The sequence below is a fragment of the Rhinolophus sinicus genome, chromosome 3 (genome assembly GCF_057876585.1).
Source record: "Rhinolophus sinicus isolate RSI-liver-muscle chromosome 3, RSI-T2T, whole genome shotgun sequence".
Lineage (NCBI taxonomy): Eukaryota > Metazoa > Chordata > Mammalia > Chiroptera > Rhinolophidae > Rhinolophus > Rhinolophus sinicus.
In genome coordinates this window covers 121,293,770-121,319,991 of record NC_142503.1, presented here as the reverse complement: position 1 = coordinate 121,319,991, position 26,222 = coordinate 121,293,770, and the positions used below count along the sequence as shown (strand labels likewise).

Sequence of the window (26,222 nt, the reverse complement as noted above, 5' to 3'; positions counted from 1 at the left end):
CTTTGAGTAATCCTTGAACTTTCCTACCTCTGCACTTTTCTCATGTAGTTACCTTCTTCAGAAATGTTCATTAGCAGCTGTTTCGTGTGGCATTTACTTTTCTACTAAATAATATCCATAGGCTAAATAATATCCATAGACTACAGTCTTTTGATTCATCACTTTTAAAAACTGACTTATTGTGGTAGATGAGGATTTAGCTCTTTTACGCTATCACACTTCAACTCTGTGCCAGATATCTTCTGTTTGTCCCTCTAGTTCCACCATTTACCAGCTCTCTGTCCCAGGAGTCTCACCTGTATGGATCACACGTATGGCTTCCATACTCACTGGCTTCTTGTTAGGCTTGGGCAGTGAGGAGCAGATAGGAGGTCTGAGGGTGGAGAATGAGGGAGATTAAGGTATTTATCACCCCAACTCCATTCCAGTGCTCCTCAAACAAAGGCCATTGTTTCTTTCAAAGTGACTTCCTCACCATTTTCTTTTGGGTTTTGGTAACTGCTCCCTCCCTTCCACCTTTATGGTGGGGTTTCATTACACAGGCATGACTGATTGATTGAACTCAATCTCTAGTACACCTCCCTTTCATGGAGGAGGTCAGGCTGAGCTGATATTACCTGGCTCAAAGGCCCAACCCTCTAATCACACGGTTGGTCTCTCTAGCATGGCCAGCCTCCATCCTAAGTTATCTCATTGGCATAAGCTCAGGTATGGTCCAAGGGGCTCATCAATAACAAAGTCACTCCTATTATTTGGGAAATTCCAAGTATATAGAGCTTCCTTTCCAGGAACCAGGGATGAAGACCAGTCAAAGTTTTATTATATAAAAGGTACATACTATCAACATGACTTATCACTGTAGATATTGACCTTGATCATCTGGCTGAGGTGTTTGTCAGGTTTCTCTACTGTAAAGTTTGTTCCCTCTACCCTTTCCATATTATACTCTTTGGAAGACAGTCACTATTTACATGTAAGGTATAGGGAGTTATGCTCAACTTCCTTGAGGGAGAAGTATCTACATTAAATTATTTGGATTTCTTTCAGGATGATCTCCTCTCCCATTTGTTTATTTATTCATCATTTATTTATATTGGTATAAACTCATGCATATTATATACTTTGGGTTATAATCTAATAGTACTTTATTTTATTAATCAAGTTTTTCTAGCTTTGGCCATTGGGAGCTCTTTCTGTTGGGTCCTGTGTCCCTTTGACATACCCCCATCACTGAGTTTTTTTTTTTTTTAAAGCATTTCCTTATTTTTTTTGGCACTGCAATACGCTCCAGGCTCACCTTGTGTATTTCCTGCCCAGTCCTAAAGTCAGCCATTTCTCCAAGGAGTAGTTAAGTGGTTCCTTTTATTAAAGAATGAATGGTATTGCCTACATTATTTTAAATCATTTTCTTTTCTTCCTGACTCTCTGTTTTAACTGTATTTTTTGGAAAAAATATTACTAGTCAGTTCTCATTCCCATTTTTATTTGGGTGGGATTACCAAGATCCAGGAAGTCTAAGTCAGAGCTTGCCTATTCTCTTGCACAGGAGATAAAAAACAGAGCTTTAAGTAAAAATGGTAGTTGCAAGGACTCTGAGTATTTTCTTTTTGATAACACAGAATTCCTGAAGGGGTGGAATTATCCAATATGAGTTAGAGAAGTACAGCTCAGGAGCCTGTAGGCTGAACCTATGGAAAAGAGCAAGAGAAAACAGGATTTTGACTTCATGATTTTTGTCTCAATTTTTATTTTGGAAATTTAACCCTGGAATTCTGTCTCTGGAAATCCTGGGATATCTTTTTTTTTCTTTTTTTTTTATAATTAAAGTTATTAGGGTGACAATTGTTAGTAAAGTTACATAGATTTCAGGTGTACAATTTTGTAATACATCATCTATATATCACATTGTGTGTTCACCACCCAGAGTTAGTTCTTTTTCCATCACCATATATTTGATCCCCTTCACCCTCATCTACCATCCCCCTCCCTCCTTACCTTTTCGTAAGCACTAAACTATTGTCTGTGTCTATGAGTTTTTGTTTCTTCATTTGTTTGTCTTGTTCTTTTGTTGTTTTCAGTTTTATATATCACATATCAGTGAAACCATATGGTTCTCTACTTTTTCTGTCTGACTTATTTCGTTCAGCATAATAATCTCAAGGTTCATTCATGTTGTCGTAAACGGTACTATTACATCTTTTCTTATGGCTGAGTAGTATTCCATTGGGTTTACGATACCACAACTTCTTTATCGATTCATCTATCGAAGGACATTTTTGGTTTTTTCCATGTCTTGGCCACTGTAAATAAAGCTGCAATGAACATTGGAGCACATATGTCTTTACGGATAAATGTTTTCAGATTTTTTGGGACGATACCCAGGAGAGGTATTGCTGGGTCATATGGTAATTCTATTCTTAATTTTTTGAGGGACCTCCAATGGGATATCTTTTTTCTCATCAACATTTTACTATGAAAAATTTAAACATATATCAAAGCTGGAAGAATTTTAGAGTGAAATAATTTTACAGGGAAATCTATTCATACCACCTAGATTTCACTATTAACTTTTACTCTACTTACTCTTCACATATTTATCCATCTATTCATTTCTCTCGTTAATCCATCATTATCCATCGTTAATCCATCTTATTTTTAATGCATTTTAAAGTAAATTGAAGATATCAGTATACTTCTCCCTAAATACTTCAGCATGTGTATCAATAACTAGAGTTCAATACAGTTTTTAAAATGTAAAATTTGCATACAGTGAAATGTGCAAATCTTAAGTGTATATTTGCTGAGTTTTGACACATACGCAAGGGTAACTCAAACCACTAAGACAGTATGAAACACGACCATCACTCCAGAAAACTCATGAAAGTGTTCTAAATAATTCCTGCCCTCACCTACTTCAGAGGCAATCACTGTTCTAATTTTTTCTCTATCCTGGATTAGTTCTGCTTGTTCCAGGATTTCATATAAATGGAATCATACAGTATACACTTTCATGAATGTATAGTTTTCTCATGTGTTAGTTTTCTTTCACTAGCATATTTTTTTTGACATTTTTCTATCTTGTTGCATATGTGTTCCTTTTCTTTGCCTTTTATTTATAAATATACAACAATTTAAAAATCTGTTCTTCTACTGATGTACATCTGGGCTATTTTCAATTTGGGTCTATTATGAATAAAGCTGTTATGAACACTTGTTTTCAAGTCTTTGTGGGACATATGTTTTCAGATTTCTTGGGTAAATAAATGCCTAAGACTGGAATTTCTGGGTCGTATGGTAGTTGTGTATTTAAGTCGTATAATGCCAGACTACTTTCCAAAGTCATCACACCATTTTAAATTTCCAACAATAAAGAAAGTTCAAGTCACCCCACAACCTTGTCAATATCTGGTTTTGCCATTCCTTTAAATTTCAGGCATTCTGGTGGATATGTAGTGACTGATATATCATTGTAATTTTAACTTGCATTTCCCTGTTGAGTGCTTTTTTCCATGTAGTTATTGGCTATTTATGTATCTTCATTTTATGAAACATCTTTTCAAACTTTTTGTCTACTTTTTAATTGGATTGTCTTTTTATTATGAGTTGTGTTATTCCTTTGCATTCTAGATCAATGCTGTCCAATAGAATTTTCTGTATAGTCCAATATGTTTAATGTGAAATGTGGCTAGTGCAAATGAAATATATTTTTAATTGACTTAATTTTAATGAATTTATATGGAAACAGTTACATTGGCTAATGGCTACCATATTGGACCGTGCAGTTCTAGGTACCTGTCTTAATCAGATACATGTTTTGTGAATATTTTCTCTTGTCTGTGGCTTGCCTATTCATTTTCTTAATGGTATTTTTTGATAAACATAAGTTTAAACTTTTGATCAAGTCTCACTTTTTATTTTTTTCTTGAATGGTTATTGTGTTCTATGACCCATTTAAGAAACTTTTGATTACCCCTAAGTCACAACATTTATGTTTGGGTTTATGATCCAACATGATGATGTGGAGTGGGAGTTAGAGTCACGTGGGTACCTTTCTTGAAGAGACTTTAGGCACCTTTTTGAAGAACAAAAAACTGTAAAAGTGTGGATTTACTTCTGTCCTCCCTATTCTCCTTCATCAATCTATTTGTTGAGCCTCGTGTCATTAGTACAGTGTTTTCATTACTGTGGTTTTATTGTAAGTCTTAAAATAAGGAGGATGAGTCCTCCTATTATGCTCTTTTTCAAGATTATTTTGGGTATTGCAGGTCTTTGATTTTTCATACAAATTTTAGAGTCAGCTTGGTAATTTTTGAGGTTGTGATTGGGATTTTGTTAGATCTGTAGATTGATCTTAGATATGATGAAAGAAACATTTGATATATTTAATTTGAGGTATTAGGAATGGATGTCTACATAGGTTGATTTTTTTATTATTATTCTAAATAGGACTTTATTTACACAGACACTGAATTACATATAAGGTGCTTTCTAGTATTCACATTCTTTCCCTGGAGCTACTTGGTTTCAGGTGTCTTGTCTCCAGCTTAAAGCTTGAGACTCGCAGGAGGCTGCCAATAGGCAGGGAAAGCCTCCCATGGGCTATTCAGGTAACATTTGCAGAACTCTTGGGCCAACTCCCCTGGCTTGGCCATCACCCGCTTCACCTCGTTGTCATAACGTAACTCAACGTAAATAGACAGGGGGGAGTCTTTCTGTAAATGATGTACCTCAAAGCCACAGTCTGTCAGGATCCTTCTTAAGTCAGGGTGGTTAGCAAAGAAGACTCCAAACAGGTCCCATATCTCTGCCTCATACGAATTGGCTGCCTTGTGCTCAGAGACAGTGGACTCAATGGGTGTCATACAAGCCATCACAGCATTGACCTCTGTTGACATATTTTAACATTTTGTCAAGAAGAAAAACAGGGTGTAATCAGTCCTGCATGATCTAGGCCAGAAGAGAGCCTATAATAGTCTGTGTTTCTTCCTTTTTTTATTCTTTTCTCAGAAGGGACTTTGGACAATAATATCTTTGGCATAACCTGAGGTTAGAGGTGCAGACTCTCTGGAGCATGTAAGGTCAAGGACCTAGTCAAGTCTAGGTTTCAAAAGACAGAATAAAAGCCATTTCCAAGAGGAACTAATGATGCTAAATGTGAAAAATCCATATGTAGTTCTTTGATTTGGGCCCTATTTAAGGGTGGCAATAAATGAATGTGCTTTTCCTGTTGTACAGCATCTCTAAACTATTTTGCTTTGATTTTTTTCTCAAAATTATTTTAGGAAAAGTGAAGCTACACCACTTTGTTCTCTTTAGTTCTTATTTTAATTCAATATCAGCTTGGAAGATAAATCTGCAGATACTTAATTTAATCTCTTCATGTTGTAAGTGAAGAAATAGAGAGTTAAATGATTTGTCCAAAATCATGTAACTAGTGAGTGGCAATGTTCTGATAACATTCCAGACTTTCCAACCTGTCTACCTGCTGATATTTCCACCATGCATTTCTGTCATAATAGCTATCCAGTTACTAACTTCTGAGGCCCTATAATGTGCTTCGCACTGGGCTACGTATAGATCATATAAATTATTATTATGATAGAGCTCTGGTCCTCAAAAACCACAGAATCTTGTATAAGAGAAGACACAATTAGAAAACAGTAAAAGGCAACATGTAATAAGGTTCCAAGTTGGATAAAATTTAGGATAAAGTGCCCTGAATGCATATAGAAGTAATATTGCACCACATTTTAAATAAGTCTGGCTGTGTTATGGCAATATTGAACTGTAACTGAAAGCAGGTTGTATAAGAGAGACCTGAAACAGGCTAGCTTTGCTAACTTAAATGCATAACATTAAAGCAATCAAATTGTACCTTAAATTAATGCTCTGTTAAATGTTAACAATTGTTAAGGAAGGTGAAGATTAATATTTGATAAAATTACTGGAGAAGGTTTTATGGAAGAAGTAGGGGTTGAGATAGAATTTCAAGGAATGATGGAGTTACTAAGGGCAAAGGGATTATAAACTATTATAATTGGGACACAAACAATATTTTAATGAAAACTTGAATACCTTATAAATTAAAATGTGATTTCAATACAGTTCAAGAGAAGGCCATTAAATATGTTTACGGGTCTCTGAAATAAATTACTTTGAACTGAGGCTAATGAAGCCTAAATTTATATGAGAAGCTTGGAGGTAGAAATGCTTTCTGAACTAAGTAGTCGAGTAGAAATCAAGATTTCCTCCTGCAGAGGTGGTGCTGTTTTGCCCAGGCTTCTCCTATGACAGCCAGCCCAAATGGAATATTGTTGAAATATTGTTTTCAACAATATGCCTGTAAAGGTAATGAGAGACCTCTATTTCCATTTTGCTTTCAACAGTTTGCCCTAAATAATAATAAATTAACATCTCTGACTCCCCATTTCCTGATCTAGACAAAGGGTTAATTATAACTTCCCTGCCTACTTTAAGGCAGTTGTGAAACCTCAACAGGACAATGTGTGTGAAAATGCTTGAAAGTCTTCCAGATATAAGATTCAGTAAATAACAAGAATTGCACAGATTATGGTTCAATGGAGAGTCGATGAAGATATTTTTTAGGGATAAATTCTGTAGAGTTCTCTGCAGCATTAACTTGGATTGTCTCCATAGATTCTAATAGGCATTATTATATTTTTGTTGGGGTGTAGATAACTATATGGTATATGTGCAGTTTGATTAACTGAATGTTTTGTATGTACTGAATCATCTTTTATCAATTGGGCTGACTTACATCTACGCAGTTAGCTGTTATTTAGAGTGTCATTGGAAAATTATTGTTTGTATTATTTATTTATGCATTAAGTACAAAAATTGCATACTTCATACTTGTATTCATATTAATTACATTATTGAAGAATGATGATGAACTGCTAATGCAGACAGAGAATGGAGCTGCAAATATAGTTTCTTACATAACTAAAGAGAAGACTAGTTGATCATTGAAAGGGCAGAATAGTAGAACTGTAATACTATCTAAATTTTCATCCACTAAGAATTGAATCCATTTGTTATTAATGGTGAATTCAACTGTTACTAAGAAAAACAGAACCTGGTTTGAGAGAGTTTTCAATTCACTGCCTTTATGTCTCTATTCTCTAATATCTAATATTATAATATTTTATGTGTTTGATAATTAATGTTATAAAAATTAGAGAATTATTAGTACTCAAATAATAACATTTAATAACTCTCCACAAAGGTTCAGAATAAACCAAAGATTTAATTTATTAACAAATATGCAAATTTTTTCATATGGCAAAAAGAATTGCCGTTTTATGTCAATTATATTTCAATTTTTTTAAAAAAAAATGCCTATAAGAAAGTATACTTTGACTATATTCTTATTAACATCTGGGTTACTGAGTATTGGTTATTTATTGCTACATAATCAATAACCACAAACTTGCAACTTAAAACAACACATTTATTATCTCACTGTTTCTGTGGGTCAGGAATCTGGGCACTACTTAACTGAATCTTTTGCTTCATGATCTCTCACAAGGTTGCAATCAAGGGGTCAGCCATGGTTGGTGTCTCATCTGAAAGCTCAACTGGGAAGGATCCACTTTCAGTCTCATGTGGTCGTTAGCAGAATTTGGTTCCTTGCAGGCCGTTAGACTGAGGGCCTCAGTTCTTTGCTTGCCACACATGGCTTTTTCCATTGGCAGTTCACAACATGGCAGCTTGCTTCATCAAAGCCATCCAGGAGGTCTCCTAGAAAGCTAAAAGTTACAATCTTATTCAGTGTAACCACAGAAGCGACATCCTATCACCTTTGTTGTGTTCTATTGGTTAGAGGCAAGTTATAGGTTCTGCCCACACTCAAGGGGAGGGGATTACATGGGGTGTGAAAGGATCCTGTCGGGCCATCTTAGTCTGTTGGAAAAGGACTGATTAACTTGACACATGACATATAAGCTACAAAGAGAGAGATGATCACTTAGATACTCACTAAGAAATTGTATTCAATTAATTCTATAATCCAGAAGGAATTGGTGGGAATGGCTTAATAGAATTTTCACTTAGCTACATAGTATCACAAACTCATGAGTATAAACACATTCTTTTCTTCTTCCACTATTCTGTTCTTTCTCCAGTGTTGTTAGCTATGAAGTGAGATAGGTTCACATCAGACCCTGGAAAAATGGTAAAGAATTGTACTTCAGAAAAGCATTAGAGAAAAATACAATCAAACACACGTATGTGCGCACATTCACACACACATATGTGCTGTCTGACAATTAAGTTCGCAAACTTGTTGCAACGATGTTGCTAACCTTTTTTGATATCAGAGGGATTATTCATTATGAATTTGTACCAACTGGAGAAACAATGAACCAAGGTTACTATTTGGAAGTGCTGAAAAGGCTGAGTGAAAAAGTTAGACGACCTGAACTTTTTGCCAACAATTCATGGCTCTTGCATCACAACAATGCACCAACTCACACGGCACTGTCTGTGAGAGAGTTTTTAGCCAGTAAACAAATAACTGTATTGTAACACCCTCCATACTCACCTGACCTGGCCCCCAATGACTTCTTTCTTTACCTGAAGATAACGGAAATATTGAAAGGAAGACATTTTGATGACATTCAGGACATCAAGGGTAATACAACAACAGCTCTGATGGCCATTCCAGAAAAAAGAGTTCCAAAATTGCTTTGAAGGGTGGACTAGGTGCTGGCGTTGGTGCATAGCTTCCCAAGGGGAGTACTTCAAAGGTGACTTAGTGATATTCAGCGATGAGGTATGTAGCAGTTTTTCTAGCATGAGTTCGTGAACTTAATTGTCTGATGTTCGTGTGTGTGTGTGTACACACACACACTCATATATGTACATTTTATTAGCCAATGGTGTACTTAATCAGTAAATGGTGTTGATTTTGTTAACGGTAACTCGTATCTGTTAAAATGGCATTCTCAATGCACATTGCCAGGATGTTTCCCCACAAAAATAGCCTCAATCAAATCCTTGCATATGATTAGATATTCGTAAAAGAGATTCAATGTGGCATTAATATAATAAGGTCGTTTACTGAGTAATTGACAAAACTTCATCAGGTAATTAAAAGACCTCTTTGAATTCCTAACCGAGTCAAAAAACACTGGCTATTAAATTACTAAGGACAATTATGCCCCAAATGTACATGTTATATGCAAAAAGATTTTTATCTGTTTTGAAGACTAGCAAAGGCTGGAAAAGCCTAAGATGGGACAGAGTAGTAATTATCAGTTCAATAGTACTTGGGTTGTTGAGTTATGGTTAGTAGACGGCTTCTAATAAAATTGAGAGTAAGTTCATTAGCCTGAATCATGGGTTGTCAGGAAAATCCAATTTTATTTTTATTTTTAAGGTGCAGAAGAAGAGGCCATGGAAACTGGCCCCTCTAAGGTTGGTTGGTATGAATTAGAATACTTCAAGCAGCTTAAGCACTGTGCAGAAGGCCGAGGGTAAAGATAAACTTCATACTTTTAAGTTTGCCAGTCTATCCTAGAGTAAATTGATATTATAATCCTTAATGTTGATATTTCTGCTCTATTGCTCTAAATGAGAATATAGATGCATTTTGAGAGATTATAGTGATTTGGTAGTTCCTCATTTCTATAAATGAAATGAACAAATTTTGTGCCTGCAATATTTATGCCATATCATGTATAATATCAAAATGTATGGTTAATACATCCTAAATAGAAAAGGTTAATAGACACATTGACAAGATTTGGTACAAGAACACCAAGTAGACTAAGATATTATGTAAGCCGCATGATTATAGAGGATATCCTCACATTTTGGTAGCAGCATGAAAACAGACAAAAATCTACATTAGCTCCTTTCCTCTGAAGAAAATGGAACTTCACTTTAGCTAACGTGACGGTTTGGTATCTTTACGGGGCTCTGCTTTGTCATTGTCCTTGGTATGTTATTTAAACTGCACAGGGAAATTCTCCTCTGAATACGGAATAAAGTACTACCATGTTTCCCCGAAAATAAGACCTAGCCGGACAGTCGGCTCTAACGTGTCTTTTGGAGCAAAAATTAATATAAGACCTGGTCTTATTTTATTATGAGACCAGGTCTTATATGATATAATATAATATAATATAATATAATATAATATAATATAATATAATATAATACAATATAATACAATATAATACCAGGTCTTATATTAATTTTTGCTCGAAAAGATGCATTAGAGCTGATTGTCCAGCTAGGTCTTATTTTTGAGGAAACATGGTAGGTGTTAGCAGAGTTATATAGAAACGAACGTCTTCTAATCTCTAGCATAGAACTGAAGAGTAGGAAGGACTTGGCTGAAAGAATACTTGGAGAAAATGAAATGAAAAAGGAAAATCATGGGAATACTAAGGCCACGTAGCAAGTATTTGCCTTGGGTGACAAATACTTTTTCTAAACTCTGATTGTGTGTCTTCTATTCAGGACAGGATCTCCTTTGAAGCTTTATACATGAAATAGAAACCATAGTCAGCTATAATGCGAGCACTGTGACCTTTGTCCAAGGATTCAGTTTAATTTTATAAATCAGAAATTCAAATGTCAAATCATCTATGATTTACCCAGCTTTGGATATTGGCATTTAGAAACCCAACCTGTCTCATTCTAGAGGTGAGTTTTTAGTCATTTGGAGGCATATTCCCGGAAGCCTATCCAGTCTAAGAATATACATTTGCTTTAATTTTTAAAATAAAAATGGGAGCTTCTTCGACAGGACTAGTTTATGCGAGCTTAGGTACTGAAAGGCCAGCGAAGTCTTTGATATGGGAAAATCCACAAACATCGTATACCAGGTTTCCTGCAGAGACCGGCTCATTGGGAAGCTATTCACGTAAGCAGAATTATTCTATACTTTGATGTGAAGATTTGTATTAGATGAAGGTGAGAGACAGTTTCATGCTTAGTCATGAGCAGAGAGACTTGGAAACAAATCACGCTGCGGGACAAAGCAGGGCCAATTAATAGGGTTGTCATTTAGACCAGCCCATAGATGGGGTGGAGTTTTCATTTCAGTGAGCCCTGTGGACAAAACGAGCGGTTCAGCTGGGGACAACAACCTTAAACTGAAGGCATTGGCACTCGTTTCTGAGTTTTATTTAGTATATTCAACAGAGACAGGAAACTGTCCATTATGCCTTGTTTTTCCTTAGTGGGTTGAGGAAAGGAGCAAAGCATGTTCTCAGCTGACATTGAGTTTAAGGACAGGGAATGTCCCCACTCTGTGTGGGGATCTGAATTTTCAGAGTCCTTGGCCACCTAAGGAGGATAATTTTTTTTTTTAGGTTTTTTTTTTTTTTTTTTTTTTTTTTTTTTTTTTTTTTTTTTTAGGGCTGAGTAATCTAGCAGGTACAAACAGTTCCTATCTAGAAAACAATAAAAGATATTATCCTAAATAGGGGACATGCAAAAGAATCTCCTTTGTTTTGCTCAGTATTTATTTATAAGTTTCTCTCAGGGTGGTAGAAACTTAATCTTGTCAAGTATAGATTCCACCAGGGTTATACCTGCGTAGTGTCCAGATGTCCATAGGAATTTAATCCTCAAGGTCTTTATCTATCCATACTAGCATCCCTTGAGATGCCAGTACTTAAACATGCAGATTGTTGCCAAATCTTCCTTTATTCTTGAGATTAAGGTCTCTTAAGGATCAGCTTTCTCTCAGCCACTCCTGAGGCTCCTTGCAGGGGGCAAATCCTGTGAGATAGTGTCATACTGTCTGCCTAAACACAACACTCAACGATTTTTATTCTGTGGTACTATCAGCACCCTGACTTCTGTCTGGGAATGGTGCCATTGTTTCTGTTGTCCTCACACCCTCAAACTGATTTGGGCTCCATTGTTCCCCCTCCACACTGGGGCTCAATTTTGAGTGAACAGGGGGAGGTCATGAGAGTGTGTGGGGTTCCTTCTTAGGAGCTGTAACAGGCACAGATTATTTTAACTTCAAATAACAGAAATCCTAACCAACAGTGATTAAAACAATTAGCTCACACAAGCATATTTCTAGAGATGCAGGCCAGGAGTGGCATAGCAGCTTAACTATATAACCAAGAATTCATCTTCCTGTCATACTCCCACATCGTTACTCTTAGCTGTTCGCTTTTGTCACTGTGTTTGTCACCATTGTGCTTGTCATGTACACAAGATGACTGCCACATCTCCAGGTGTCATATCCACAGTCAAAATGGGAAAAAGAAGTAGCACCAACTATCTTCCACTCTATCAGAAAAGCAAAAGCTTTCTCAGAAGCCTCCCAGAAAATTTTCCTTATACCACATTGTCCAGAACAACGTCATACATACCCAGAACTATGTCCAGAATTAGCAAGTAAGACTAGGAAAGTGAGTACATGGATTTCTAACCTTTACAGTTGAAGATGGCAAGGAAACTGGGGGTTGAGAATGTTACTGGGTTATCCAGCTATTGATATCTGGCATAAGAACCCATGTATGTCAGTCTTCACTTTTCTTCTATTTTCATTCTCCACAATTGCAGAAAATTTTAATAGTCTGTCTAGGACAGATACTGAGTTAGCTTACTCTGTTTCTATTTCCAATCACCTTCTCCTTTTCTTTCTTCTTTTCTATAGGTTAGAGATCTCTAAGTGCTTGATTTCTCAGCTTCTCTTGCTTGTACGGATAGTCATGTGACCTGGTTCTAGTCCATCTAGTGTGTGTGTGTGTGGCTTTCCTTCCCAAATGAAAAAAGGCAAAGACTCACTAGGGAAAGTTCTTTATTTTTGGCATTTCTTGTCCTGAGTGGAACACAGTTTTGAAGCCTAAAGGTGTAGCCACCATTTTGTGACTGTGAGAGGACAAAAATGACACCAAGATGATGGAAAAAAAAGAATGAATTTGTCACATAATAACACAATGCATCCATTGCATCAGATCTATAGTCTACCTGTGAACTTTTCATATGAGTCTAATGTATCCCTACTCATTCAAGGCAACTGTAGTGTGTTCTGCTACTTGCAGCCAAATGTAACTCTAAGTTATACAGACAAGAAACCATGTTTTTATATCATCATGTAGTTCTTCCAAATCTACTATCTTTGCAAGAGCTGCCCCCATTCTCTTAAAATGTCCCAACTTTCAAATTTCAAAAGCAAGGAAACCATCTCTTTTCTCTAACATTTTTTTGTTTGTCCAAATGGGGAGGTACAAGGAATTATTGGGGAAAAATCCTTGATAAATATTACAAAATATATCTCACCATAGTTACAAGCACACAGAAACCTACCCAAATTAAGCCAAGACAGAAAGGGAATTTGTTGGATGGATGTAAATATATCTCATGGACCTGAGGACAGGAAGTATAGCTTACTATGGACTAGAACCAGGAAGTGGAGGGTTGTTATGAATCAGTGCAGTTGTTCTCCCTTCCCTCTCTGGACACATGATCTCTTATGATCTGCTTTATCCTTCTCTCTTGGCATTGGCTTTTTCTGCTTTTGTGTGCACAAAGCAGAAAATAGTCACTTCAGCCTTAGCAGTTCAAATGCAAACTAAGTGAGTGATATTTCTTATTTTTTCACTTCTCTGGAGAAAGAATCTGTTTGGTCCAATTTTGATTGTGTGTCAATCTTTAATCCAATTAGTGACCATCAGGATGGGGTCAAATGACTTATCAATTCTTTCTTTTTATGTCTGTTTTTTAATTTTTCAATTACAGTTGACATTCAATATCATTTTAAATTAGCTTTAGGTGTACAGCATAATGGTTAGATAGTTATATAATTTACGAAGTGACGACATCAATTCTTAGGAACTAAAGGAGAATACTCTTTTGAGAAGTGGCCATGGGAATGTGTGTATGTATGTGTGTGGCAACAGTTGTGGAAAGAAACAATGGACATCTCTACTACTCTCCTGATATCCTAATCTGCTGAAAGGTAAATAAAATTAATGATTCATTCATTCTACAAACATTGGTTTTACTTGTTCCTTCCCTTACATTCTCTCTCTGAGAATGTCAGTACCATTCATCTGGTTGCCCATGTCATAAACCTCTACACAACTACCAATAATCACACTAGCTAACAGTTCATGAATATGTGCACTAGCGATAAGCTGTGATAAGCATTCTCTATGTACTATTTTATTTTATTTTTTACTGGGGAGGGGAACAGGACTTTATTGGGGAACAGTATGTACTTCCAGGACTTTTTTCCAAGTCAAGTTGTTGTCCTTTCAGTCTTAGTTGTGGAGGGCGCAGCTCAGCTCCAGGTCCAGTTGCTGTTGCTAGTTTCAGGGGGCACAGCCCACCATCCCTTGCGGGACTCGAGGAATTGAACTGGCAACTTTGTGGTTGAGAGCCCACTGGCCCATGTGGGAATCGAACTGGCAGCCGTTGGAGTTAGGAGCATGGAGCTCCAACCGCCTGAGCCGTCGGGCCGGCCCTCTATGTATTACTTTAAATTCAACCTCACAGCAACCCTAGGTATTGTCTGTTTTATAGATAAGCAAAGTGAAATTTAGAGATGGTAAGTCAGGCTTTCAACATGTCTCTTGGATTACTGCAATAACCTCCGGAGTCCCTGCCTCTGATCTTACCTCTCCCATCCAGTTTTTTTTTTTTAAAAACGGGTAATCATAGTGTTCTTCCTAAAACACAAATCTGATCATGTTCTTTCCTCCTTAAAACCCTTTTATTGTTCCCTTAGGATAAAATCCAAATTTCTTTACATGATGTCTAAAGCCTTTCATGACCTGGGCAACCTTCATCTTTACCAACCTCCATCCTTATCTCTTTCAATCCAGTATCTCACATCCTATCCTGAAGCCACACAGATCATTTGCAGTGATTAACAGTTTGTTTCTTACCTCTGCACAACAACCCTGTAGCTGTTCTCCCAGGTGACTCCTATGTATCACCCACACTTAGGATTAAGCTTAGATGTTACCTTATCCAGAAGTCTTCCTTGATTGAACTGGGTGCCCTTTTTGTGTACTTCTGTATCACTCAGTGCTTTTCCCGTATACTTATCATACCATACTATAATTGTTTGCTAGCTTATTCTACCTCTCTCGTTGTATTGTAAAGTCCTTGAGTGGATGGAGTATGTCTGGATCAATGCTGAAAACCCTAAGATTAGTGTAGTGCTTGGCACGTAGTAGTTTCATATCACAAAATAATAAAATAAGAAAGTGATATAATACAATAAGCTTAACGTGTCAAACCTAGTGAAAGATAAAGAAAACTGTATGAAGCAATAAGGTTGTTAGACAGGAGGAAAAAAAGCAAGGAACTGAATTTTTTTCAGAGCTTACTAAATTGAAAGTATTTTGCTGGTAATAGCTAATTTAATCCTCACAATAATTTCTTGAGGTTGATATGTTATGTCCGAAATAAATGTAAGGAAATTAAAGATCAGATTAGAACAAAATAAACTGAATGATTATACAAAAACTCAATAGATAAGAAGCAAATTAAAGAAATTAAAATCAACCTAGAAACCTGAATGGTCCTTTTGCTGGGTCTGCTTTCTAGCTTTCTCTTCTAAAGCTTTTTCCTTCACTCTCTCATTGGCTTTGGATGTAGACATTGTTCCTTCCACCAGGATAAATTCCACCTCCTCCCTCACGCTTTGACTCACGTAAGTTCTTTCTTGAGTGAAATTTCCTTCATTAGACCTGCTTTCTGATTTAGCTAAACTTTTTTGAGCCTAGCAAAGCACCCCAATTTCTCTTTCAGGTAATTGTCAGCAACACAGCAGTAAACATCAACATGAAGCAGATTATTATTGCAGATCACGCAGGAAACAAAAGGTAAAATGTTAAACAGTAGCCGTGGTTAAGTGACTATATTCTGCTCAATGAGAAAACCTGAGGTCATTTTCAAGTTCCATCATTTCTATCTTTTTTTCAGTTAGGTCAAGTCTGTAAACTTTCTAAGTCTCAACTGTCTTGCTAATGAAAAGGACATACTTATGAGTTTTCTACCTACCTAGCCTGTTTCTCTGAAAATAAGACCTAGCCGGACCATCAGCTCTAATGCGTTTTTGGAGCACACATTAATATAAGACCCGGTCTTATTTTACTATAATGTAAGACTGGGTACAATACAATACAATACAATACAACACAACACAACACAACACAACACAATACAATAAATATAATATAATATAATACAGGGTCTTATATAAATTTTTGCTCCAAAACACATTAGACCCGATTGTCCGGCTAGGTGTTATTTTCGGGGAAACACAGTATTCCAGGACTTCTGTGAGATCAAATGAGAAGAATTATGTAAAAACCCCTTCACAGTTGGAACCGGAACATTCACTGCCACAGCTGTGCAGGTTTTCTTTGCTCTGGGGATGGCGGAGGGAGAGGTTAACCAAGTTTTCATTTTCAAGAGGGAAAGTCCTTCAGACTCAGCTGTGATTTTTACCTAGCACTCCACAGGCCTGTGCCAATCCACCACCTCTCCATACAAGTAGTTCAAAAACACACACAAAAACCTATGATTTCAACACTTAGAGAATGGTTAAGGAAAACTAGATCTTCATTTAGTCCTGCTACAGTGTGGTTAAACATCTTGAAGTACAAAATGAAGAAAACGATCATATGTTTTCAGAGAAACTAGCATCTTCAACAGAAGAATGTCATTTTTGGAATTTCAAGAAAAATTTAAACACATAGACAGTGAATTTAAAGAAAGTATATAATTGAAAAATACCTTCAAGAATATCAACGCATGTGAATTTAAATCACTTGATACTGGGTCTTGCAGTGATCTCCACAATGACTGTGAATGAGAATCTTCCCAAACAAGGATTAAACGAGGAAAAAGCAAAATTGGTGAAGCAGATTCAGGAGAAAGAAGACCTTCTGTGGAGGCCAAAACTAGTAAAAATATAGACATCAAAGAGTGACCTGTTTCATTTATTATAGTTGTAATAAAGAAGTGGAGAAGCTGTAGACAGTGGTTGCTTTATGAGTTGCACTCAGCTATGTCTGAGGAGAACAAGAAACTCAGCCTTACTCAGTTGATAGGCCACTATGGGTTAAATGATAAATTGCTACACCACAACAGAAATGAAGAATTTATAGGTGTTTAATTTATAATGTTTTTGTACAGAATATCTTTGAGAATGACAACTTAAAAGATACTTATACATTTTTTAAGGGAAGATATAAACCATTAGGGCTTAGAGAAAGGTATCTTGATGAAAATCAATTTTGCATGCTCTGTTATATAAATACAAACTAAATTCTAAAAGGAAAATTGAGTATTTTGGATAAAATTGCCAAAGAAAATTTGAGATTTAAAGAAATGTGAGAAAAGTTTAAATCATGTTTGAAAAAATAATTTGAGCAATTCTGAAAGTCAGTTGTAATACATTGTTTTGTTTATCGTGGTAAAAAAGTTTTACTTTAAATGTTAAAAAATAGTCCAATCTGGTGAATGTCTAAACATAAACTGGTCAAAAAAATGCTTGCTACTGTCCTAAATTTATGAACCTTGTTTCTATCCATTTGCCACACAGTTCCATCTGGATGGTGTAGCAGATAATTAAACTCCTATGTCCAAAATTAAAAAGAGAAAAACAAACATTTGGTTAAACACTGTAAAATGTTTGTACCTGTACCTGGCTACGGAGGAGACTGCGACAAGCTGGGTTCCTGGGTTGAAGAAACTCAGAGGAGGCTAGTCGCTAAGGAGAGGAAGCCGAGCGTTGCCAGGTGACGTCATTACCCCGCGCCGACCGCGACAGTTTCCGGGCTGGGCAGAGCTCCTCGTTCTACGCCATGGGGTCTTGGCAGCGTTTGCTGCTCTTTGGTGGGGTGTCGCTGCGGGGTGGTGGCGGGGCCCGTGCCCCGCTTGGGGGAAGCGGAGTGTTGGTTTGTCGGCGCCAGGTCCGTGGTGCTGCAGGGCAGGGGGAGGAGGGCGGGACGGAGATGCTGGGGTGGCAGGGCTGCAGGTGCCCTGTCATTGCCTTTTGTCAAAGGCTCGCCAAAGTCCCTCGTGGGCCCCCGCCCACTTGGCGACTCAGACCCCAGTCGGCAGGACGTTCCCACTTTCCAGGCAGGCTCTCACTAGGATCAGGCCGAGGAGTGGAGGGACACGAAACAGAACATGGATGTGTGACTTGCACATGCTTTCTTAGTGTTGGTTTATTTAGAAAATAGGTTAAAGGGAAGGAAGCCACGTGGAGGATTTAACTCCGTAAAGAAGCAGCGTATTTACTTTCCATTTTTGACATTAAGGTATCCTGGCAGATACGTTTCAGCTTAAAGAATCTGTCTCTATGATTGTGATCAATGGCAGTAAGCAAATAGCACTAAAGGCCTAACTAGCGGGAGATGAACAGAATAAGACTGCAAAAGACAGCCCTCTTAATCACAGACCCCGAATTGTTTTTACTTTTACAGCATGATAATGGCGATGGCTTATTTTAAACCTTTTTTTTTAAAGTTATCTGGCGCTGAGAATGAGACCCTAGAACAAAGAAGAACACAAATCATGTCCCGAGGACTTCCAAAGCAGAAACCCATAGAAGGTGTTAAACAAGTTATAGTTGTGGCTTCTGGAAAGGGTGGAGTTGGAAAGTCTACTACAGCAGGTACTATAGGATATTAATTCTAATCTTAATTAGGAATTTATGCCATCTGGCAAGTGCACGGTATTAAAATTATAGTTTTGTTTTTAAAAAAGTTAGTATTTGTGGAGTTCCTAATAGCTGGTTACTTATGTACTGTCAGGCGTTGGTAGTGATGAGGAGTTTAGATTTTGGACACTAGGTACATAGCCAGGTCTAGGACTCCTTACCTGAGAAAAAGGCGGTCAGGGTGCCTGTCAGGTCTTCAGTTTACTTAACTGTAAAATGGCAATGATGATAACCTGTTTCATAGGATGGTTATGCAAATTAAACTAACCACTTAGCCCAGTGTCTCCTACATAGTAAGTGCTTAATATTTGGTTGCTGTTATTATTTTTAAAACATCTAGTAACTTGAATACATTATTTCTGTTTTTTGATGTTCTTTTCCAGTCTTTTATCAATGTACATTTAACTGTAGTTGCAATGAAATTGTTTACATTATTGTGACCTTTTTTATTTAATCTTAATATAATTCCAGCATTTATAAAGTCAATATAGATCTAATATTTGAAAATGCTTGAAAAGGTTTAATGTTGTCATTATTTAAAATATCATCTAATCTCTACATATTTTATATTTATATACTGGAGCAGAGAATTTTTTTTGTGTGGCTCTTTTTAATTGATTGTAGATTTCATTTTGACTGAGATGCTGCCTTTAGTACCCATAAATGAATGCAACCAGAAATGGAAGAATTACCATCCAAGACTGATAACCATATATTTCCAAATTTTTTCCAAAGAAGTCTTTTCTTTCTAAAAAATGTTTCCAGTGTAATAATGTAACAGGTTAACTTCTCCCAATCCTACTCAATAGAGGTAACTTGTATTATTAATTTGGGGTCATAAACTCATGTCTTACTGTTGTCTCACATTTAATTTTTCAGTCATTTCAATAGGAATGGCTGCTAATTCAGGTCTCATCCAACCCATCTTTTTTGCAGTTGATTTTTAAAAGGTGACTACCTTATTATGTTTCATTTTGTTAATTTTGGCATAGTTCTAGACTGACAAGATCTTTTACATTTTGATTTTTTTCAGACTATTAACCTAAAGTCGGGGCATACATGTACCTTAAAATTCTCTAGTTCCGTTGAAATCAATAACATTTTGAAATAAGAGCCAGGCACAGAAGTCTGTGACTGTCACTGGAGATCTTGTGTCTTGACTTAAAGCCATGTTTAGTAATTCCTGGATGTAGCTAGTTGTACAACTAGCTACAAATCCAGCTATACAGGGTTATTAGCTCAGTTTTTCCCATTTTGACCTGAAGATAATTAATTGTAGAAGAGTTTTTCAGATGTTTTGAAGAAATTAAGATTTGCCAAGTATTGTAGTTATATTAGGTTGGTGCAAAAGTAATTGCGGTTTTTGCAGTTATTTTTAACCTTTTAAACCACAATTACTTTTGCACCAATCTAATAGATCCTTATTATACTACTATTTGAAAGAAAATATATTATTATTAAAAAATGACTAGTGATTGTTCTTAATGAATTCATGCTATATCCTACACATTTTTGTTTTTTTTTCCCCTAAGGGCCTACAATCCATCTATTTGATAACTTTGTTTTTAAAATTTAGAATCTCTTTTAGTCTTTGGTTCTAGAATTTACCTCTTACTGTTTTTTGAAAAGTCAGAGTACATTTACCTGTTTTAAATGGTGCGAATCTTTTTACATGCTCTATGATTACTTGGACTGGTTAAAGATGGAAGGTGTTTTCATGATGATAGCTATAAGTTCTTTAGGTTTTGTACAATATAATTTGTTGGGTCTGTAGGCTAACACTTGTTTAAAACTGACTTTTTATTGTTTTTGGTTAGAAGATTATCTATTGCCATGGAATGTGATAGTATTTAAATAGGTAAATATATGAGAAAATGTATAGTGTATGACACATAGTAGGTGCATCAGTAAATGTCCCTCCCTTGCTTGTTTTCTTTGTTAATAGTATACCTTCTGTCCCAAACAACTGGCCTATTCTTTTTCATAACAGTTCTATCTGCATACATAAGCCTTAGAAATAGGTTATTTCTGTGTAACTCTGTTGGTATTATATTTCTTTCCCTTATATGTATTTATTCCTGTCACAAACTATCTCAAAATACTTCCCATTTGAATGTGTATGCTAGAGCTATTTTGGATTCAAGTGATGACATTTGTTTAGTACTACAAACATGCTCTGTGATTCTATTATGTAAATGCAGGAAGACCCTAACATTAAAATGAATTACTCTTTAAAGGTTTCTGTTTAAAAGTTGGGCTATGTTTAACCTATGATGCACCTGAAATTCAGAATTATTTTATAATTTATAAAAATTAATTTCTCAAATGCCATGCCCTAGGTTAAATACTTTACATACAGTATTTCATTTAATTCTCCCAACAATTATGAAATAGGAATTATGCTCATTTTATAAAGGAGGAAACAGACTGAGGGGTAAAATATCCTATTCAAGGTTACACAATAGAAGGTGGTGGAACTGGGATTTCAACCAGGTCTGCCTTAAAAGCTATGTTCTCACCATGTTTCCCCGAAAATAAGGCGTAGCTGGACCATCAGCTCTAATGCGTCTTTTGGAGCAAAAATTAATATAAGACCTGGTCTTATTTTAGTATAATATAAGACCGGGTATAATATAATATAATATAATATAATATAATATAATATAATATAATATAATATAATATAATGTAATACAATATAATACCAGGTCTTATATTAATTTTTGCTCCAAAAGATGCATTAGAGCTGATGGTCTGGCTAGGTCTTATTTTCGGGGAAACACGGTAGTTACTTTAAAGGAAGCAATTTCGGTATCATTTGTAACATTGTTCTGTAAGGAAATGTGATCCATACTATGAGGTTCTATTTATTTATCAGTCTTAAAAATATGCCTATTGCTGGGCTAAATGTGGTTTTGGGCTTACTACTTTCCTCTTTTATGTCATTGGGATTCACTAGCAATAGGCAGTTTTGGGAACATGTTTTTACCACATTACCTTTTACCTTCTTCCGTTTATTCTGCACAGTGGTTCAGCCTTTCATAAATGTGGGTAATTGTGAGTTAGATATTTAGAATTCCTACATGACCAGCATTTATTTTTAAAAGGCAATAGGATCATATCCAATTTTACTTGTTAAAAGGTAGATAATTTTTTTGTAAAATATGTTTTTGAAAATAATTAAAATGTATATACCATTAACATTGTTTTTTTTTTTAACTAAGTGGATTATTTAAACAAAATTGTAACACATTATAAATGGATTATTTAAAATGTTAATTTTGGGGCAGGCATCTATTGCTTACGTTGAAATATTCCTTTTTTTTTTTTTTAAATTTTCTGTACTCTATGTCCTCGTTTTTTTACAAGGAGATATATTAAAAATTTCTGTGCTTTGGTTATTACATTGAAAATATTGCAAGGCAAAATGAATTTTAGTAGAATGAAAGTTATTAAATTTAATTACTTTTTTTGTTTCTTACAGTGAACCTTGCACTTGCAATGGCAGCAAATGATTCGGTAGGTGTTTATTAATAGAAATATTAATTTATTGAAATGCTTTTAAGGTGATGATAAAGAGCATATTGATATTTTCATTTACTCTATCAGGAGCTATATAGAGTGTAGCCCTAGTCATTTGTATGTCTTTAAGGAACTAAAAAATCTGCCATAAGTACTGGTTGCATTTAATAATAATAATGAAAATGGAAAGGGACCGCTGGTCACAGAATTTAGACAGCCTGTAGAAGTTAGAAAAGGCAAGGGAATAGATTCTTCCCTAGAGCTTCCAAAAGGGATGCCAACACCTTAATTTTAGCTCCTTGAAATCCATTTTAAACTTCTGTGATAATATCTTACAGTAGAAGTAGGAAACTACTATAGACAGGAAGTCAGTTTTCTTATTTATTGAATTAACAAAGATGCCTTTATTTTCCCTTCATATTTGATAGTTTGACTAGATGTAGCATTCCAGGTTCAATACTTTCCTCTTGAACCTTGGAAACAGTATTTCATTTTCTTCTAGCATGCTAATGAGATGTCTGATGCTGGTCTGATCATATTACTTTGTAATAACCTGTGTTTTTCCCCTCAAAGCTTTTAGAGTTTTATGTTTTTTAAGTTTAGAAATGTCACAAATATACATCTAGTTGTTGGCTTTAAATTTTTTTAGTTGCTTGGAAATTGGTCAAGCAGTACCAACGCTTCAGTCTTTTTCAACTTAGGGACAATTTCTTCATTGATTACTTTTTGTGATGATGTGTTTCTTCTCTCTCCAGAAACCTATTAGGTAGATATTGGTCATTTATGTTTGTTAATTTTTCCGTCATATTCTCCATTTCTTTGTCTTTCACTCTGTGTTTTGAAAGATGTCTTAGATTGTTTTTCACACTGCTATATAAGGCTTTAGTTGTTACTTAGCCCTTCTAATTTTTTTTTTAAGTTCAGCAATTAAATTTTTTCCAGTTTTTCAGAACTATTTCTTATTTTGCATTTGCTGTCCCTATCCACTTAAAAATGATTGTTATCATTGGTTTGAATCTCTCTGAGGATGCTAATTAGAATTAATAAAAAATGTTCCTTTTAACGATCTCTGTTTACTTAGCATGGTGGTTCTCATAATGTGGTCCTCAGACCAGCAGAATCAGCATCACCTGGCAATTTGTTAGACATTCAGACTCTTGAGCCTCACCCCATACCTACTAAATCAGAAATCCTGAGGGTGGAGTTTTGCAATCTGTGTTTTAACCAGCCCTCTAGGTGATTTTGGTGCATGATAGAGTTTGAGAACCATGGATCTAGAGTTTTTTTTACAACTAACCTGCTGATGGCACTCTTTTTTGTTTCCTAGTGTGGTTATGTTTTTTATTTAGTGGTAAACTATTTTTTTCTCTTGTTTCAAAGGACATTTGGAAGAGAAGAGAGAAAACCATGTATGTTTAGGCAACATTTTTGAAGTGAGAGCCAGTAATACATTTTAAATAATATTTTTATTAGAGCACTTAATTACCCTGGAGAAAGGACCCCATTTTTTAAAATTTAATTTTATTGGGAGATATTGGGGAACAGTGTGTTTCTCCAGGGCCCATCAGCTCCAAGTAGTTGTCCTTCAATCTAGTTGTGGAGGGCGCAGCTCAGCTCCAAGTCCAGTCACTGTTTTCGGTCTTTAGTTGTAGGGGGCGTAGCCCACCATCCCATGCGGGAATTGAACCGACAACCTTGTTGTTGAGAGCTTGTGCTCTAATCAACTGAGCCATCCGGCCACCCCCAGGACCCCATTTTTCTTAAAGAAGGGAGGAAACGGAAAATTCAGTGGGTGGGAAGGTAGATAAATTTGTAGGAATAGGGATCTTTATTTTGGTTATAATTTTAACCAAAGCTTTGTGTCATAAGACAATGTGAAGACAAATGCCCAGTATTATATTATGTTGTGTTATGTTATATTATATTACATTACATTACATTACATTACATTATATTATATTATATTATATTATATTATATTATATTATATTATATTATATTATAGACTCAGTTTTATAGTAAAATAAGACCAGGGCTTATATTAATTTTTGCTCCAAAAGATACATTAGAGCTGATGGTCCAGCTAGGTCTTATTTTCAGGGAAACACGGTATGTAATAAGGGATCAAGGATGAGAAGAACAGTTAAAAAGGGGTTGATTTCTTCATGTTAAGTGTTGTTAATAGTCTTGATGAGATAGTAGCTCAGAAATTTGTTTTTTTCCCTTTCTGCTTTTTTTTCTTTTTTAGGGAGTAGGGATGAGGGTAACCTCATCTTTAATGCTTTGTACGTATGACAGGGAAATTGGCAACAAGAAAGAAAAAGCAAAAAGATTTTTCCTTGGCCATTTCTTCGGAAAGCATTTAGTATTCTTACGTGTTTTTAAACATGTTTATAAAATCTTCTTTAGGAAGGTCTTCCGTATTCTGTGATCCTGATGGTGTTTTTTGTTTTTTATTTCTTGATATTTTGTAAGAAAGTTAGTGTAGAAATTAAGAAGAAGAAAGCCAGGAAATTTGAACTGCACATTGTGGTAAGTCAAAGATAATCTGACATAATACAATACTTTGTGATTGGCTACTGTCTTGTCCTCTTTAATTAATTTATATGTATAAGAAAGATCAATTTTATATAGCTTTTATACTTGATTAATAGTGTTTTTGATCAGGGAGCAGCTGTTTGGCTTAAACTGGGATCTGCCAGAGGACAATCTGTAAGAGAAAAGAAGAGCCGTTCTATATGATTTACATGTATCTGGCGTAGTCTTGTACTTTATTTCCCAACTTAAGATTTTATTAATATTACCTTATTTAGAAGGCGTGTTAGGTCTTTAGGGGAAATTCAAGTTCCTCTCAGCCCTTCTACGTGCCTGAACTGATACAGATGACTTAGGTCCAAGGACATTTATTGGGACATGGTGCTAAGGTATGTTGCTTTATGAGGTTAAAAATTCCAGTTAAGATGGTGTCTTTGTAGCCTCCCTGGTGATTCGTTGCTATGGAGTCTTAATTCCATGGAGCTTGTATTGTAAGATGGGTCTCTGACCTGCTTCTCCTTAGTCCAACTTTGCTTAAGACCTCGCTCTTAGGTTGGTGCAAAAGTAATTGCGGTTTAAAAGGTTAAAAATAATTGCAAAAGACGCAATGACCTTTTGTACCAACCTAATAACTTTTCTCCTATCTTTTCCATGGCTTGGTGCTTGCTCTTTTTCAGCATTGGAATGGGAAGATCTAAGAAGATTAGGTTGTAGGCCTTGGGGAAATAGGTTCCCTAAATTATTCATTTTACTTTTAATGTTTGCCTTTGTAATGTCTAAACTGGATTGTGTTAACCGTGGGGGAGGTATATAAGATAGTCCTTTGCGATGTGGGAAACAAATTTTTCTTTTCTATTTGTATTCATTTTCATCTTTTACATCCTTATGTATGCTTTATAATTTATACTGTATTAGTATAATAGTTCTAATATAATTTATAAACAAATATATTAACATATATCAAGGATATATATTCTTTACTGATAGGTGTGCATGATCAGAAAAGTTTGGATGACACTGGCCTACACTAGAGGAATTTCTGGGCTGGATCGTATGCCCAGTTCAAAAGAAGGCTACTTTGTAGGGTGAGACATGGGGCGTAAAGGAATAGGGTGTGGATTTTCCCGCCTTTTCCTTGCCTTTAGTACTTTCCTTTGGGGATATAGAAGTTAGTATGGCAGAGCAGAATTTGGGATCACGTATGTCATGCATCTAAATATTGCATCCAGTGGTGTGTTGGAGCTGGCTCATGCTCATTTGTGAGAGCCAGTTTTCAGGAATTCTGCAAACCAGTTGATTTCATGTTGTTAGCTTGAAATAGGCTATGGTGGGAGTACTTAAACCACAGAAATTGGCACATACTGAAAATCAGGCTCCCCACCCCATTCTGAGTTGGTTGTTAACCACTTTCTGGCGCACCACTCTCATGCATATTGACAATCAAATTTCTTCATTTTTCTTTTTTCTATCTTCTTAACCACGC

General features: G+C 35.8%; 1 protein-coding gene and 2 pseudogenes across 5 annotated transcripts in view; 2 read left to right on the top strand and 1 right to left on the bottom strand.

The window, feature by feature from the left end:
• Nucleotides 1–4,544: 4,544 nt before the first annotated feature.
• LOC148758563 (NADH dehydrogenase [ubiquinone] iron-sulfur protein 3, mitochondrial pseudogene) lies at nt 4,545–4,895 on the bottom strand (annotated as a pseudogene).
• Nucleotides 4,896–16,151: 11,256 nt separating this feature from the next.
• Nucleotides 16,152–17,656, top strand: LOC109459758 (swi5-dependent recombination DNA repair protein 1 homolog pseudogene; annotated as a pseudogene).
• Nucleotides 17,657–17,746: 90 nt separating this feature from the next.
• Nucleotides 17,747–26,222, top strand: part of NUBPL (NUBP iron-sulfur cluster assembly factor, mitochondrial) — a 196,931-nt gene continuing 188,455 nt past the window's right edge. For 2 of the 5 annotated variants that reach the window (XM_088796898.1, XM_088796897.1), the window contains exons 1-4: nt 17,747–17,930; nt 18,490–18,637; nt 22,167–22,201; nt 24,680–24,736. In XM_088796898.1, coding sequence (XP_088653024.1) covers nt 17,823–17,930; nt 18,490–18,637; nt 22,167–22,201; nt 24,680–24,736 — 348 coding nt within the window. In that variant the 5' untranslated portion in view covers nt 17,747–17,822. The remainder of the gene's footprint in view (nt 17,931–18,489; nt 18,638–22,166; nt 22,202–24,679; nt 24,737–26,222) is intronic. The other 3 variants (XM_088796895.1, XM_088796896.1, XM_019754547.3) reach the window with 3 other exon arrangements.